Raw genomic sequence first — 15,331 nt, 5'->3', positions numbered from 1 at the left:
TTTCATTATTAGGGGTCCACCCTTCAAAGATGTGGGCTGTGACTCATCCACCCACACATTCTCGTCCTGCACGATTCTTGTCCACGTCCTCCAAACAAATCCTCTGCAGAGGATCCAAGGTACCCAGCGTGCCAAAGGCACACTTCCTCTAGGTCTTTTTTGGCAGAAATGATTACGCCTATTTGACAGATGAAGAAAATGGGACCCAGAGAACTTGCTGACAGAGCTGGTACTAGAACCCAGGTCTCTAGACTTCCCATGACATGTGCCTTCCAGATGGCCCTTACTAATTTTGTTCGGGTCTCTGCCGTCTGCAGTTCTTCCCCCACCCCCTTCCTTCCCTGCAGGAGGATTATGTCTGAAGTCAGTATGACTGGGGCAGGCCAAGGCTGTGGAGAAGGTAATGTCTTTGTCAACTGGCCAAGAAGCTGTCCTCACCAGGAGTCCTCCCAGCATCCTCTGCAAGTTTTCCAGGAAAAATGATTCCCAGGGCCCCAGGGAAGGAGGGAAGGAAGGAGGGAGGCTGGGGACTGAGCAGGAGAGCTGCTTCTGTCAACAAACTGGATAACTGATGAATTCTTCTCTGATTTCTGAAGCAAAGCTACAACACATTTTGTAAGGCAAGGTTTTTGAGAATCCTTGAGGTTAAGGTACTTACTTAGGCCCTCTCCCAAATTTCCATAGATCCTGCCCCGTCCACCAGGCCATGGAATTGGGAGGCAGGCTGTGGTACTTGATAGGGTCGGAGAATATGTGATTTCAAGTTCAAGTAGACCTCAGAGGCCATCCAGTCCAACACCTCCATTTTGCAAATGAAGACATTAAGAACTAAAGGGGTTAGTGACTTTTCCCAGAGTCACACAGGTAGGGAAATGGCAGAACTAATATTTCAACTCAGGTTGTCTGACTCTAACTACAGCATTTTTGCTTCAGATGGAGAATGAGGTTAGATATAAGGACAGCCCTGGCAGACGATCCATTCTCCCTGGAGGTGAGCCATGAACAAGATTACTTCAGGAGGACATTTTCATCTGTTTCTTTTCTTACTCCAATCTTCTGTAACAAGAGAACAAGTTATCCTTTGATCGTTCAATATTCTGTTGCCGGTAGTCTCTCCACTAGTACAGATCAAGACCCAACCATGTCTTTGTACACTGAGATTCTTATCCGGTTCTCTCAAAATCTTCCATCTACCCACCTCTTTCTCATTCTTTTAACTATTGTCAGTACTGGTAATCTCTCTTCAAAGTCCTACTCTATTGCCACACATCATGGAAAAGAGATGTTCGGAGAACTGAGTTCTCAAAGGCTGTGCCAAGGTCTGACAGGTTCCACCATGCTGGAAAGGGTTCTGGTACAGTCCATGAAGCAGACCATATCTCCTCACTGAGTTCCAACCTTATCTCAGCCTAGCTAAGTAGAGAGTGGCTCATTACAGGTGGGATGACTACTTTATACTTGTTTGGCCTTGGCTACTGGACTAACAACCAGAGTCCCACACCGTATGGTTTTAGTAAGGTTTTTTTTCTTAAATAACTTAAATGTCTTCAAGATTTAATTGGCTCTGGGGAATAAGGCTTGCCAAAGCTTCCTGGTGACTCAAATACAAAAAAAGCCACAAACAGTATAACTGATATGGGATGATCACCATTGGGAATGTGTTGCTCCGTCCTCTATGAATATGCTTTCTCTGCTGTGAATGTCCTTCCTCTGCTATGGCTAAGTAAACCTCCATAACTGTTACATAAACTATTGAGCGTTTTTGTGTTGTTCCAGTCCTAAGCCTGAGGGACCAGCCCAACCTGGTCAGCTTTGACCGAGTGTGTCCATCCATGAAACCAGAGCTACTCTGGGGATGTTCCATTTCTGTCTTTGCATTCATCATCTCTATATGCTGCATCCCATTCCTACCCACCATGCATCTTTCCATTGTCCTGCAATTTGGATTTTTCCGAGATCATAGCATTTCATAATTTTTAACCCTATTACATTCCTAGGAGAATATTGGTGCTAAAAATATTTAATTTTTATGGTGTGGAAAACCTTGGGATCACTGAAAACAGGATGGAAAACCTTGGGATCGCTGAAAACAGGATGTTATTTTCCAGATATGAATACAGCCCAATGAAGGCAATGGCTGCTTCTATTCAATTACAGGACTAGTCATTAATTATTAGGACTTTATGTCCAAGATATACTTACTAATGGACTAATTCAAAAGTTGCCCATCAGCAACATGTCACAATCTTGGAAATAAACATTCTGTGTCCACTTGGGTTGCTGCATGTGGAGTGCTAACAGTATTAGTGGATGTCATTGAGGAAGCCATGTAATATTTTGGTGCTTGGTGTAGTCAGCGCAATGTAATTTCCAAATAGAATCATCTGGAGAAATTCTTCATCTGCAGGGAATTCTTGTTCTATCTGGACTTTACTCAGGACATTTCCCATGATGCTGGTGAACACCTTCTCCCTGTTTTATGCCTTTCTTGATGTTGATTCTCAGAAGATCGGTGATCATCTGTTGCAGACTCTCTTTATGATCTTTCCGTATGGAAGGAGGCAAGATTCCACAGCTTCACTTTCCAATGAGTCAGTTTTTAAAAAATAACCAACAAATAATAAGCCCAGTAGGGACTTAGAGCTTCCATGTCTCCATGAACTATGTGACTATGAAAATGTAGTCTGCTATGATTTATCACTTGCAAAAGACATTTTCTTAATATATGTATAGATCATTTAAAAAATTTAAGTAGATTAGAAAATAAGCATACAAAATTGGTAGGTGCCAGTCTTATCAATCACCTTTAAAAAAAAAAAACTTTTTTAGTAGTATCAACACTATCCTTCCATGATCTTTTCAATTCTTTTGAAAAGTTTGTCATTGATAAATCTTGGAAATTGGTCCCTGAATTGCTTTAAAATTGTGTCACACTCAGCATGGATTTCTTCTATATGTACTTGGGTCAGAGTTAACTGTTCTTCCTGGCTTCTCCATCTTAAGGGCCTTTTTCATTTTTTCACATCAGGTACTGAAGAAGTAAAATCCAGATGTGGCAATTCCTTTATCATGAATTATTAGAATGAGTCATCATAGAAACTTTCAACTAGTCTCTTTCATTTCCCATCTATTTGTTGACTTCATTTTAGTTTCATCTATAAGGACGACTTGACTTAGCGAGGCCTTATGCTAAGGCCCTCTTTGGAGCGTTGTAAACTCTCCCACCTCCCACTGCTTTTCACTTCTTTTTGAAACGGTGATGCTTGTAACCTTCTGTCACTCTCCTATGTAATGTTTTGCGGATGAATTTGTACTATAAACCTCTGTTGCCTTGTTTTCTGTGTTTCTTCTTGGAGAGGAGGCCGAGTATTTTGTGACAGAGGTGGTTTCTGGATTCTCTTAGCCTCCTCGTTGTGGTAGCTACTTTATACAAGTTAAAATTCCCTAAGTAATGGTGATAATCAGTCTTCGATAAATTTCCCATTTTTCAGAGGCAGCAAAATGTTTAAATATGTTATCTTCCCCTCTGCTCACCTTTGAGTTGAAATTACTGAAGATCAAGGCATATGTTGACTAAATTTGGAAGACTGTGTTAAGTTCTTCATAGAATTTCTGTACTTTTGCATCATTACAATAGAGATAAGCTGCAATTATCTTCATAGTGGCCTGTTAGCTTACAATTATTGTGGGCACCACAAGCAAAAATGACCAAGTACCCTTGAAATTATATTTCTTGTTGCCTTTCGGAGCAAACTAAAGCAACTCAGTCAAATTCTTTATTTCATTCTTGGGGGAGAACCTACGTGCCATCCAGCCATTTAGCTACAACTTCTTTTTTTTCCCCTTTTTAAAAAATTTATTTTTAATGTTCTTTTCTTTTTAAATTTTGAAATCCATATTCTCTTTCTCCCTCCCAACTCTTCCCCACCTACTGAGAAGGCAAATGATATTATATCCACTATACATGTGAAATCATACAAAAGACATTTCCATAGCTATATTGCAAAAAAAAAAAAGCAAAAAAATGAAGAAAGCAAGAAAATTACACTTCAGTTTGCACTCAGAGTTCATCAGTTCTCTCTGGACATGGATAGGAGATTTTTTATCATGAGTCCTCTGCAATCGTCTTGGATCATTGTATTAATCAGAGTAGCCAAGCCTTTCACAGTTGATCATCAGTATAACATTGCTGTTACTGTGTACGGTGATCTCTCAGTTCTCACTTTACTGTATCACTTCATATAAATCTTGCCATGGTTTTTTTTTTTTTTTCTGAAACCACCCCTCCTCATTATTTCTTATAGCACAATAGTATTCCATCACAATCATATGCCACAACTTGTTCAGCCATTCTCCAATTGATGGGCATCCCCTCAATTTCCAATTCTTGGCCACCACAAAAAGAGCTGTTATAAACATTTTTGTGTGTGTGGGTCCTTTTCTATTTTTTATGATCTCTTTGGGATACAGACCCAGAAGTGGTATTGCTGGGTCAAAGGGTATGCACAGTTTTAAAGCTCTTTGGGCATAGTTCTGGAATTGGCCATAGTCTCCAGAGTGGTTGGACCAGTTCACTGACACTCCACCAACAGTTTATTAATGTACCTGTTTTCCCTCATCCCTTCTAGCATTTGTCGCTTCTGACAGGTTTGAGGTGGTACTTCAGAGTTGTTTTAATTTGCCTTTCTCTAATCAATAGTGACTTAGAGCATTTTTTTCATATGACTATGGATAGCTTTGATTTCTTCTTCTGAAAGCTGCCTGTTCATATCGTTTGACCATTTATCATTTGGAGACTGGCTCCTATTTTAATAAATATGACTCAGTTCCTTATATGTTTAGAAATGGGGCCTTTATCAGAAAATCTTGCTATAAAATTTTTTGATATTACTTCATTGTCTATGGTACCTTTTAGCAAAATGTAGTTTCCCTGATTGTCTCTTACAATTACAATTTTTACTTTTGCTTTGTCTGAGATTGTGATTGCCACTCCTACCCTCTTCACGCCAGCTGAAGCATAGTAAATTCTGCTCCAGCCTTTCGTTTCAGTTGCATGTGTCTTTCTGTCCCAAGTGTGTCGCCTGCATACAACGTGTTGTTGAATTCTAGTTTCCAATCCATTCTGCTATCCACTTCCATTCTATGGGTTAGCGTATCCCATTTACATTCACAGTTATGATCACTAACTGTGCATTTCCCTCCATCCTAGTTTCCTTTGTTTATCCTTCTCTTACTCTTTTTATCCTGTCCCTTCTCAAAATTTTGTCTTGCTTCCAATCACTACTTCCCCTAATCCACCCTCCTCTTTGTTGCCTCTTTCCCCACTATGTATCTTATCCCCTTTTGCTCCTATCTCCCTAATTAGATGAGATAAATTTCTATACCCAACTGAGTGTGTATATATTCTTTTCTCTTTGTACTAATTCTGATGAGAGTGAGATGTGAGGGACTGTCTGATGTTGGCAGTTGCCAGTTGGGCGCTGTGGCAAGAGTAGGGTAAGATCTGGGTATTTTTGGAAGTCGAGGCAGGGGCTGTGGTAGGCGGAGTCGTGGTGAACTGGGATGGGCTGGGTATGGAGAAGCCCTGAGGCAGTGGGCAGTGCTATGTGAGATAAGCTGGGTGCTAGGAAGTAGCCGGAGCTTGTGTTCCTGAGGCAAGGGGCGGTGCCACGTGGGAGTGGGACGGCAGAGGACTGAGTTCCCTTTGCTTAGTCCCCTCCCTATATGCAACGTCAACCCCAGACGCCTCCATCTTGTGACCTTCCTGACTTCCTGGGTCCCTTTGTGTAGCACTGACCCCAAATGCCTCCTCCCAGTATCTGAGTCTGACTTCCTAGGTCACGTACTCTGTCTATGCACTAATCCCAGATGCCTCCTTCCTGTATCCAGTCCTAGCCTCCTATGTCACTCCCTCTTCCTTGGTGTGCTAAACTCAGATAGCCCCTTCTGGTATCTGACCCTACAATCATTGGCTAGTAAGCGGGCTGCGGAGGAGGGGCTAAGTAGGTACTTAGGAACGAGTGTGGTCAGATCACACGCTCTCTCTTGGCTCCTGCTCTGTTGCTCTGGCCTTGCTGCTTGGGCTTGCTGTGATGGCTTGCTGTGATGGCCTCTGAATAAAGCTCTGGTGTTGACGCCTCCCGATGGCTCGTCTCTGAGGACCGAAGACTCGGAAGTGAGTATGACTCTGGCAGCCTGCTCCTTATAGAAGGAGAGGGTACGGCGCGCGGCCGGCAGAAGGTCGGCGCGGCCGGTACAGTGAGGTTCAAGCATTGCCCTCTGCCACTCCCATTTTCCCATTCACTATAAAAGCTCCTGGGGCAGCTAGGTGGTGCAGTGGATAGAGCACCAGCCGTGAAAGTCAGAAGGACCTGAGTTCAAATCCAGCCTCAGACCAAACACTTGACACTTACTAGCTGTGTGACCCTGGGCAAGTCACTTAACCCCAACTGCCTAAGCAATAATAAATAAATAAATAAATAAATAAAAGCTCTTCATTGTGTGCCTCCTTTACATGAGAAAATTTGCCCCATTCTACCTCTCCCTTTCCCCCTTCTCCTCAGGGCATCCCTCTTTCTCTGCCCCGCATTCTTTGTTTTGGAGATCATCCCAACATAGTCGACTCACACCCAAGCCCTCTGTCTATGCAGACACCTTCTGACTGCCCTAAGAATGATAAAGCTCTTAGGAATTACAACTATCATCTTCTCACATAGGAATGTAAACAGTTCAATTCCATTGAGTCCCTTAAGATTACTCTTTCGTGTTTACCTTTTTATGCTTCTTTTGAGTCTTCTATTTGAATATCATTTTCTATTCACTTCTGGTCTTTTCATCAGGAATGCTTGGAAGTCCCCTATTGCACTAAATATCCATTTCTGCCTCCCCCCCCCCAAGATTTATACTCAGTTTTGCTGGGTAGATCATTCTGCGTTCGAGTTTTCAGCGCTTCCAAGGTGGTATGATACAGGAAGAGGTGTGATCCCTGCTCTCCTGGTCTGCACTCCGGCATTTACCCAGGAAGGGCCCCAGCTCCTCTGCAGCCACAACTACCTGTGCTCCTCTTGGCCCTGGAACTCTAACCAGGTTCTCTATTTCCTTGCTGCTGTGAATGCTAGCTCTCCTCTTGGTCTTGGACCTGTGACCAGGGCCTCTGCTCCCTTGTGACCAATCACAATCCCTCGTCTCCTCCCTGGAATTGTGACCCAGAACTGCTTATGGGCAGTAGAGTTGCCAATCAATGCCAGCTACACCCAGTGCCAGCAAAGGGTTCCTCATTATCTCTTTCTGACCAGTTGTTCGACCCGCTTACTGTCTCTGGGCCCAGGAGTGTTTCCTCTGAATTAGAGGCCATTTCTTATAAATTACGTGAGATCAGCACAAGGTTTCACAGAGGCCAGACCCATTGAGAAGCCCAAGGGGATGTTTTTCAGAAGAATCCTCAGCAGTGTCTCTAGAAGGAAAAAAAGTTCAGTAAATTATAGGTTGTTGGGAAGAACTTTCTGGTCCAAATCCTTAATTTTACACAGAAGGAAACTAGGTCTAAAAAGTGAAATAGATATATCCCGGGTCACATGATAAAGAAATCACAGAAGCGAGACCAAGACCCAAATTTCTTGCCTAGTTCCAATTTTAGGATGATTAATCTAATCATTGTGTGCAGGGATAGATTTGAGAATAATTCTGTCTTAATCTTATCAGAGCTCAGGGGACTGGGAAGGCAGATACAGAATACAGAAGGGCAAAGAGAAGGATGATTTGGGGGCTCAGAGATACAATCTAAGAGTCTGAGAGAAGTAACGGAGGCAGAGAGGCCGGAGACAGAGCATTTGGTGAATCAGGAGCCTAAGGACCTGAGTTCAAATTCATGATCCAGCACTTCCTAGCTTAGCTACATGGCTTAGTTTCTTCTTTGGTAAAGTGGGGGTGGTGAGGAAAGTGCTACGTGTTTTGTCAATTTTGTACCCCAGAAATGTTCGTTGTTACTAAACAGCGAGTGCCCAGCTTTCCAAAGCCGCAGTGTTCTTTCTGGCAAGGTCAATGAGGAACTCTGGGAATTCCTGCTCAACATGGTCAGGGATTAAAAGGAAGGAGACTACAGTTATCCCTTCCACATTGTGACTTTACCCATCGCGGTTCTGATATATCACGGGTCAGCGTAAGAAACTAAATGGGAATTTCGGGGGAGTTTTGTGGAAGCCGCAACTGATACAGAGAAGGTTTGGAAACTTAGAAATGCATAAAATATGTGTTGTATAACATCAATATATTTTATCTTTTAACACCATAATAATTCCGACTTCTCTGGTAGGAAGGAAGGGCCAAAACATTTTATGTGGATTTTCTAGTAGGTGGAGGCGCCACACCCCTAACCCCTGCCATGTGGAAGGGATAACTATCATCTGTGTCCTTGTGGTGGATGGGCTAAGTCTCTTCTCATTATAATAAAGATAATAATAATAGCTAAGTCACTTAACCCTGATTACCTCCCCCTCAATAAATAATAACAATAGTAATAATATCTATCATTTATAATAGCACTTTGTCAAGCACTTTTCATATACTGTCCTCACAACAACCCTCTAAAGCAGGTGCTGTTATTATCCCTATTTTACAGAGGAGGAAACTGAGGCAAACAATGAGTAAGTGACTTATCCAGGGTCACACAATAAGTATCTGAGACAGAATTTGAACTCTTCTTGAATTCAAGTCCCCGTGCTCTAACTGTCCGGGTCCTCTAAATGACTCATCTCCCCCTACCTCGATCCTCACCCCACCTGTCTTATTTCCACTGACTGTCTACCTTGAGCAAGCAACCCCCTGATCTGGGTTCATATCCTGCCTTTGTCACTACCTAGGCAACATAGAGCCTCTCTGGGCCTCAGTTTCCTCATCTGTAAAGTGAGGGAATTGGACTAGATGCCTTCTAAAATCCAGTCCAACTTTGTTTTTTTCATAATTAATTTATTTATTTTTAGTTTTTAACATTCGCTTCCGTAAGATTTTGAGTTTTACATTTTCTCCCCCTCTCACTCTTCTCCCCCACCAAGATGGCGTGCAATCTGATATAGGCTCTACTTATACATTCATATTAAGCACATTTTCCCGTTAGTCATGATGTAAAGAACAATTAGAACTCATGGGAGGAACCACGAGAATGAAGCGTTAAAACAAAACAACAAAGGGAAAGGAGAGCAGATAGTTCGCTTCCATCTGCATTCAGACTCCATGGTTCTATGTCCGGATGTAGATACCATTTTCCAAGGTGAGTCTTTTGGACTTGTCTTAGATCCTTGCATCGCTGTGAAGAGCCCAGGCTATCAAAGTCAGTCATTGCACAATGTGGCTGTTACTGTCGGTCCAACTTTAATCTGTGATTCCGTGACTTCCTCTTCCCCCTACACCTGCCGATCCTGCCACATTTCCTCTCTGGGTCAGTGACACCACCACTCTGCCCCACCCAGGCCCTAAACTTCTCCCTCAACCTCCGTATCCAATTAGTTTTCAAAAAACAGTCATTAAGTTCCTCCTCTCTTCCAGACACTGTTCTAAGTTCTGGAGGTAAAGACAAAAATGAAGCTGCCTCTGACCTCAAGGAACATGCATTCTGAGTGTATATTAAATAAATAGCAAATAAAGACCCTGGCGTTCAGGGGAGAGGGGCACCGGCCGTGGGAGTCAAGTCCTCCACGTCTCTGACCTCTGTCCGTCTTCTCCTTTAGCTCAGCCGCCACCCCAGCATGGCACCTCATTGCCGGGACTGTTACCTAGCTTTCTAACCGATGTCTCTGCTTCCAGTCTCTTTGAGCAGTTTATATTTGTACTAATGCAGAATTGTCATCGTTATTATGAACTTGAAAAATGGTGTACTCTCTCTTATAAATCTGTGTGGAGTTAAGCCTTCTACTTAGACCACCCAACCCTCCACGTTTGCCTCTGATTATTAATGTTCCCAGGACAACGTCCCTCCACTCCTGGGCACTTTCTAGATCTAGAGAACCCTGGTCAAAGGGAGGAAACAAGCAATTATGAAGTGACTGATATGTGGCGGACCCTATGGCTAGCACCTCACAAGTATTACCTTATTTGATCTTCACAACAACAGCCCTGGGAGGTAGGTGCTTGTGAGGAAACTGAGGCAGACTGAGGTTAAGTTACTTCGCCAGGATCAGGAGGCTACTAATTTTCTGAGACTGGATTTGAACTTAGGTATCAGGCCCAGCCCTCTATCCACCACACCTCCAGAGCAGGTGATCCTGCCATGAGCTCACTCAGTATCAGAACTCTAAGGAGACACGTTGTTCCCCTGCCCTAAAGAGCTGTGGTGATCATGGGCTATGAGAACTGTGGTTTCCTACAGGGTGGAGTTAAATATTGTGTGTTTTCATTTTGTGGAAGAAACAAAAGAATTTGAGTATGTTGGGTGGTGAGGAGGGTTGTTTTGAAAGGAGACATCAGAGAGCAATGGCAGACCTACCTGGATTTGTCTGAGTGAAACAGAGCTGATCTGACTGGTTCTCTCTCTGTCTGTCTGTCTCTCTGTCTTTGTCTCTCCCTCCCTGTCTCCCTCTCCCTCCATCCCTCTCTCTCTCTCTCTCTCTCTGTCCTTTCCTTTCTTTCTCTCTCTCTCACTTTCTCTCTCTCTCCCCTCTTCTCTCTCTCTCTTCTCTCTCTCTCTCTCTCTCTCCCCTCTCTTCTCTCTCTTCTCTCTCTCTCTCTCTCCTTCTCTCCCTCCCTCTCCTCCCATTCTCTCTTTACTTTCTTTTCTCTTATTCTCTTCTTCCTTTCTGCAGAGACCTTTGGAAAAACCAGATGGCCTGGATGTCTCTGATCAAAGCAAAGAGCATCCCCAGCACCTGTGTGAGAAGTGCAAAGTCTTGGGCTACTACTGCCGGCGAGTGCAATAAAACCTCCCCGTGATGGCGGGCCTTCCCAGCGCCCCTCAACCCGCAAAGCTTCTGGCGGCAGAGCATCATGTCCCCTACCCAATCTGCGAGAGTCCTGACACAAGTGCAACCTCTGGGAAGAAAAGAAAAGACGTCACCAGTTATCACCCATCTATAAAGGAGTAACATGCCTTACCGTTAACAGAATGTAACACTTGTTTGCGTGTGTGTGTGTGTGTGTGTGTCTGTGTCTGTGTCTGTGTTTTTCCTTCCTGTGTGTGTGTCTGTGCACGCCTGTTCACATGCAAGACGTATTTATAGGAATCTAAGTTTTTGTCTAGTGTTTAGGACACACAGTGTTACTGAAAGTGTTCCTGATGGGACCGCCACCAGGCCAGGTGAGGGAGACAAGGGATGGGGGCTGTCCCATTAATTGTTTACACGGTTTTTTCCAATGTCCTGGCCAAGAGAGGCAAAGGATTGGACCCTTGGTCCTTTTGGATATGAGGAAGAGCTGAGTAGGAGGCTCAGGGACATTGGGGGGGTCAGTGAGTGTGGCCAAACCTCCAGACCCATCCAACTTTCTGGGGTCAGCTGAGATGAGCTGAAGGCTTGACTTCTGCCAGTTATGGGGGTGAGGGATGGTGGGAGAAGGCATCTTTGTCTCTTCTGCCGGGCCTCTACTGCCACTGCCTTCCACTCACCCCCGACAGGGCATGAACACGTGGTTCTTTTCTCAGGTTTCTCCCTGTCCATTGGCCCCCTCTGGGTGTCCAGTTCAGCATTAGGCCATAAACGCACTAAATTTACTGTGAATAACAGGGAAACTGAAGGTATCCTTTTTCTCCCCAAGCCTGGACAGATACCCTGACTTTATAATCATGTGAAAAGCCACTTTTATGGGAAAAAAAATTGTATATCTTATTTTCTATTCAATAGATGAGCTATTAATACAAGAAAACATTTACCCACATGTAGCAGAAGGGAATGAGGGAAGTAGGAGAAAGCTCTGACAGGTGGAGTCCACACCTGCTCCCCAAATACTCCTTTTCTTCCCGCCTCCAACCCTGAAACTCCCCGATATGTTGCCAGTGTGCATTTAGGGTTGGGAAAGGGGCAGCTCCCTGTCCAGAGGGAGAAGGCGAGGAAGGGAGAGTCGAAAACTATAGCAAAAACACCAACCAAGTACCTTAAAGTATCAGGTGAGCTCTTGGGTAGCCAGGCTTTGATTGGCGATTGGCCCGCAGCTGGTCCGGCCATCGTTCCTCTTCCTTTGGACTTTTTTTTTTTCTTCTAATCTCTGCTCCCTTTCAGTCCTCTGTCCTCATCATTTCCCTCTGTGGAATGCCCCAGGGAGGGAGTGTCCGTAGCACTAAATCACAGCCCATCATTCAAACAGATTTTTTGAGATTCTAACAGCCTCTGAAGGAGTTGCTTCCCAGCCCAAACAGCCAGAGGCTCTGTCCTCTGGAAATGAAAGCAGGGCAGGGAGAGGGACAATATAAAACTTCAAAGAGTTTACCCTTAGGTCCTTAAGAATGACTGACCAGGGAACTGATCCCCTGCCCACACCTGCTTTTCCTTCCTCAATGGGTCCTTTCTAAGAAGAAAGTCAGGCTTTTGGTGGCTGTGATTTTTCCCTCTCATCGATGTCCTTTGGAGAGCCCATGACAAAGAGATTAGGATGAAGCGCTCTAGTCCTTCATCACCGTCACGTCCCTTTCCCTCCATCCCTCCCCCTCTCATGGCTCTTCCAGTGTTGTCTGGTAACCCTGACATACCACTGTGCCTCTCTCTGTGCCATAGGCTTCCCTCTCTGTAAATGGGAACGGTGGTTTTCCTACTTCCCAGGAGAGCAGAGAAGCCTTGCAAATGAACACTAGTCAGGCATCCGGCTGTCTTGGAGACAGCCGGTGCACGCTTTCCCTTGGGGCAACGAAACTGTATTTATATTCTATGATTTTCTTTCTTGGTGATGGCCATATATTCAGAATTAGCTCACTCGGTTTGCCCCTGGGCATTCAGCCTTTGCTGAAGAACAAAACCAATCAGACCAAGGAATGAGACTGAAAACTCTGTGTTTACCACGGGTAGTGGCTCACCCAGATTAGGCCTGAAAAGAATCTGTTTTCAAGTAGAAATGCATTTGTAGCTGGCTGACAGGTTACAGTTAGGTGTTTAACTGGGGAGCCAGGTCACGAGAGAGGGTGTGTGTATGCATGCAGCAAGGAGGAGGAGCAGGTTAGACTGAAGGTCGTGGATGCCCCTTGAGCACTTAATAAAATATTAGCAACAGCCTGGTGGTGGGAGTGGCTGACTTGGAGTAGGAAAGACTTAGGTTCGAATCTCACCTCAGACACTTACTAGCTGAGAGACACTGGGCAAGTCACTTAACCTCTGTTTGACTCAGTTTCCTCATCTGTAAAAGAGGGATAATAATAACATCGACCTCACGGGGTTGCTGTGAGGAGCAAATGAGATAATGTATGGGAAGTGCTTTGCAAACTTTAAAGTGTTATATAAAGGCTAGCTGTTACTATAACGACCTCTCCTTCCCCTGTCCCCACCCCTCTCCAGTAGGGGAAGAAAGATAGGGCCCTCCCGCTCCCCTCCCCTCCAGATGGAGACAACCACTTAGAGAAGTCCTACAAACAATTTTCCAGAAGGTCCTGGCATGGTGGTGGTCATGGCCTTTGTCCTTGCCGTTTTCTGACTGAGAAAGGGAAGCTATTACCATTCATCATGATTATAATAACCGTAAGAATAATATTATCAATAATAATAATGGTGGAGGGAAGTGTGGCCTTTCTGGACCATTAGAACCCAACTCTGTGTTCTCATCCCAAGGGTTCACAAAGACCTGTCTCCATAGGATGGTTCCTGAACAAAACCCAAGCCTTTCAGATCCTCTTAATTTCACTTGAAATGCAAAGAAGCCCACAAGCAGAAGACTTTTCTTGCTATCTGCCCACCCTGTAGGATAGATTCTATAAGCTATTGTATAAAGTAAGGCAGAGGGGAGACAGAATTCCCTCTCCAAAGCTAATTTTCCTGGTCTCTATCACCAGCCTAGCTATTGGGAAGCCTGAAATTGCCAAGATGGTGATAGGAGAAAACAGTTCATAGTGACAGCCAGGGTCAAGTGGTACTCTGCCCAGTACTCCTGCTCTCCCAGCAGGAAGACTGCCACAAATGCCCAGTCGGTGACCACAGCTAACCATTAAGCCAATCAATTTGTGATTTTTTTTTTTGGTTGGCCAAAACATCCTTTTATGCCCTTCCCCCATCTCCACTTTGCCTTTGGCCTGTATGAAATATCAGCATGTATTTGTTTTCTCTCAGCTATATATACCACTGCTGTCCAAGGGCTGGTGCTACACAGTTTGAGTGCTCAAGGGGCCCGAAGGGTCCTGGGTGACTTGAGGAAGGATTGTGGTTTTATGAAGATATTGAAAAGGGACAATCGTATGCAGTTCATAGACGCTATTGAGTGATCATTAATGTTTACCCCTGTATGAAGTATTCTACAGTTCTCTTGGCAGATCTGTATTTATCTTGAGTTATACTTGACATAGAAATCCTTTGGGTTTTTTTTAATACTATGTGTGTATTTTGGAAAACTTTGTAGATGTTAAATTTTCTGAAGGGTTACAAATATTTCTCGTAATACTGAACTCGTTATCTTATTCTCCAGAAACTCTTTGCAATTTTTGTCTGTATATATTTGAGGGCCTTAAAAAAAAAAAAGGGAAAAAGGGAGAAGAAAAGAAAAAAGGAATGGCTTGCTTTTTATTATTGTTGAGTTTTTAAAAAGAGGCATCTTCACAATTTTAAACTGTTCAGAAGGGCCTGGTTCTCCAATTCAACACAACCAAGCGAAGAGTTTTCTTAAATATTCTGCAAAACTCAGAGTGTATCCTCAAGAAAATATTTATGATGGGAAATTGTCTCTTTTTTTTTTTCAATTTTTTTTACAATGCTTTTTGTCTGTATAAAGTATGCAACCGAACTACATTGAGAAGGAAATATTGTCTACATAGAATATTATATGAAAGTTGGTACATAATTCTGATGAGAAGAATCCTTGCAATTCTTTAAGCCATATTGTTGTTTTATGTTTTCCTTGGATGAAAATATCAGTATTAATAACCAATATATTATTCAAGTGTTTAGACCTATTAATATGCTTATGCAGTTTATTTATATGTGTATTTTGGGAAGTATTACCTTTTAAGGAAAGCTATAATTAGATTTGCTAGCAAGAAAGGAAACCGAGAATATTTTATTCTTCTTTACTTTATGACCAGACTCAAGATCCCGGTTCCTGGAGGGAAGCCCAGCTCCTGGACATTTGGGATTACCCATACCCTGTCCTGTAATATAATTATAATCTATTCTCTCTCTCATTTTCTTAAACTTTTTATTTTTAATTTTGATAGGGGGGT

The 15,331-nt window shown here is 43.5% G+C and overlaps 1 protein-coding gene across 1 annotated transcript in view; it reads left to right on the top strand.

The window, feature by feature from the left end:
- Window positions 1–13,301, top strand: part of ZCCHC24 (zinc finger CCHC-type containing 24) — a 138,980-nt gene extending 125,679 nt beyond the window's left edge. Inside the window, exon 4 of the mRNA XM_027860976.1 lies at window positions 10,794–13,301. Coding sequence (XP_027716777.1) covers window positions 10,794–10,907 — 114 coding nt within the window. The 3' untranslated portion in view covers window positions 10,908–13,301. The remainder of the gene's footprint in view (window positions 1–10,793) is intronic.
- The last annotated feature ends 2,030 nt before the right edge of the window (window positions 13,302–15,331 follow it).

The sequence above is a fragment of the Vombatus ursinus genome, unplaced genomic scaffold (assembly GCF_900497805.2).
Source record: "Vombatus ursinus unplaced genomic scaffold, bare-nosed wombat genome assembly UNPS02000749.1, whole genome shotgun sequence".
NCBI lineage: Eukaryota > Metazoa > Chordata > Mammalia > Diprotodontia > Vombatidae > Vombatus > Vombatus ursinus.
Note: the sequence above shows the minus strand (reverse complement) of the source record. Positions and strands in the feature narration are given on the sequence as shown.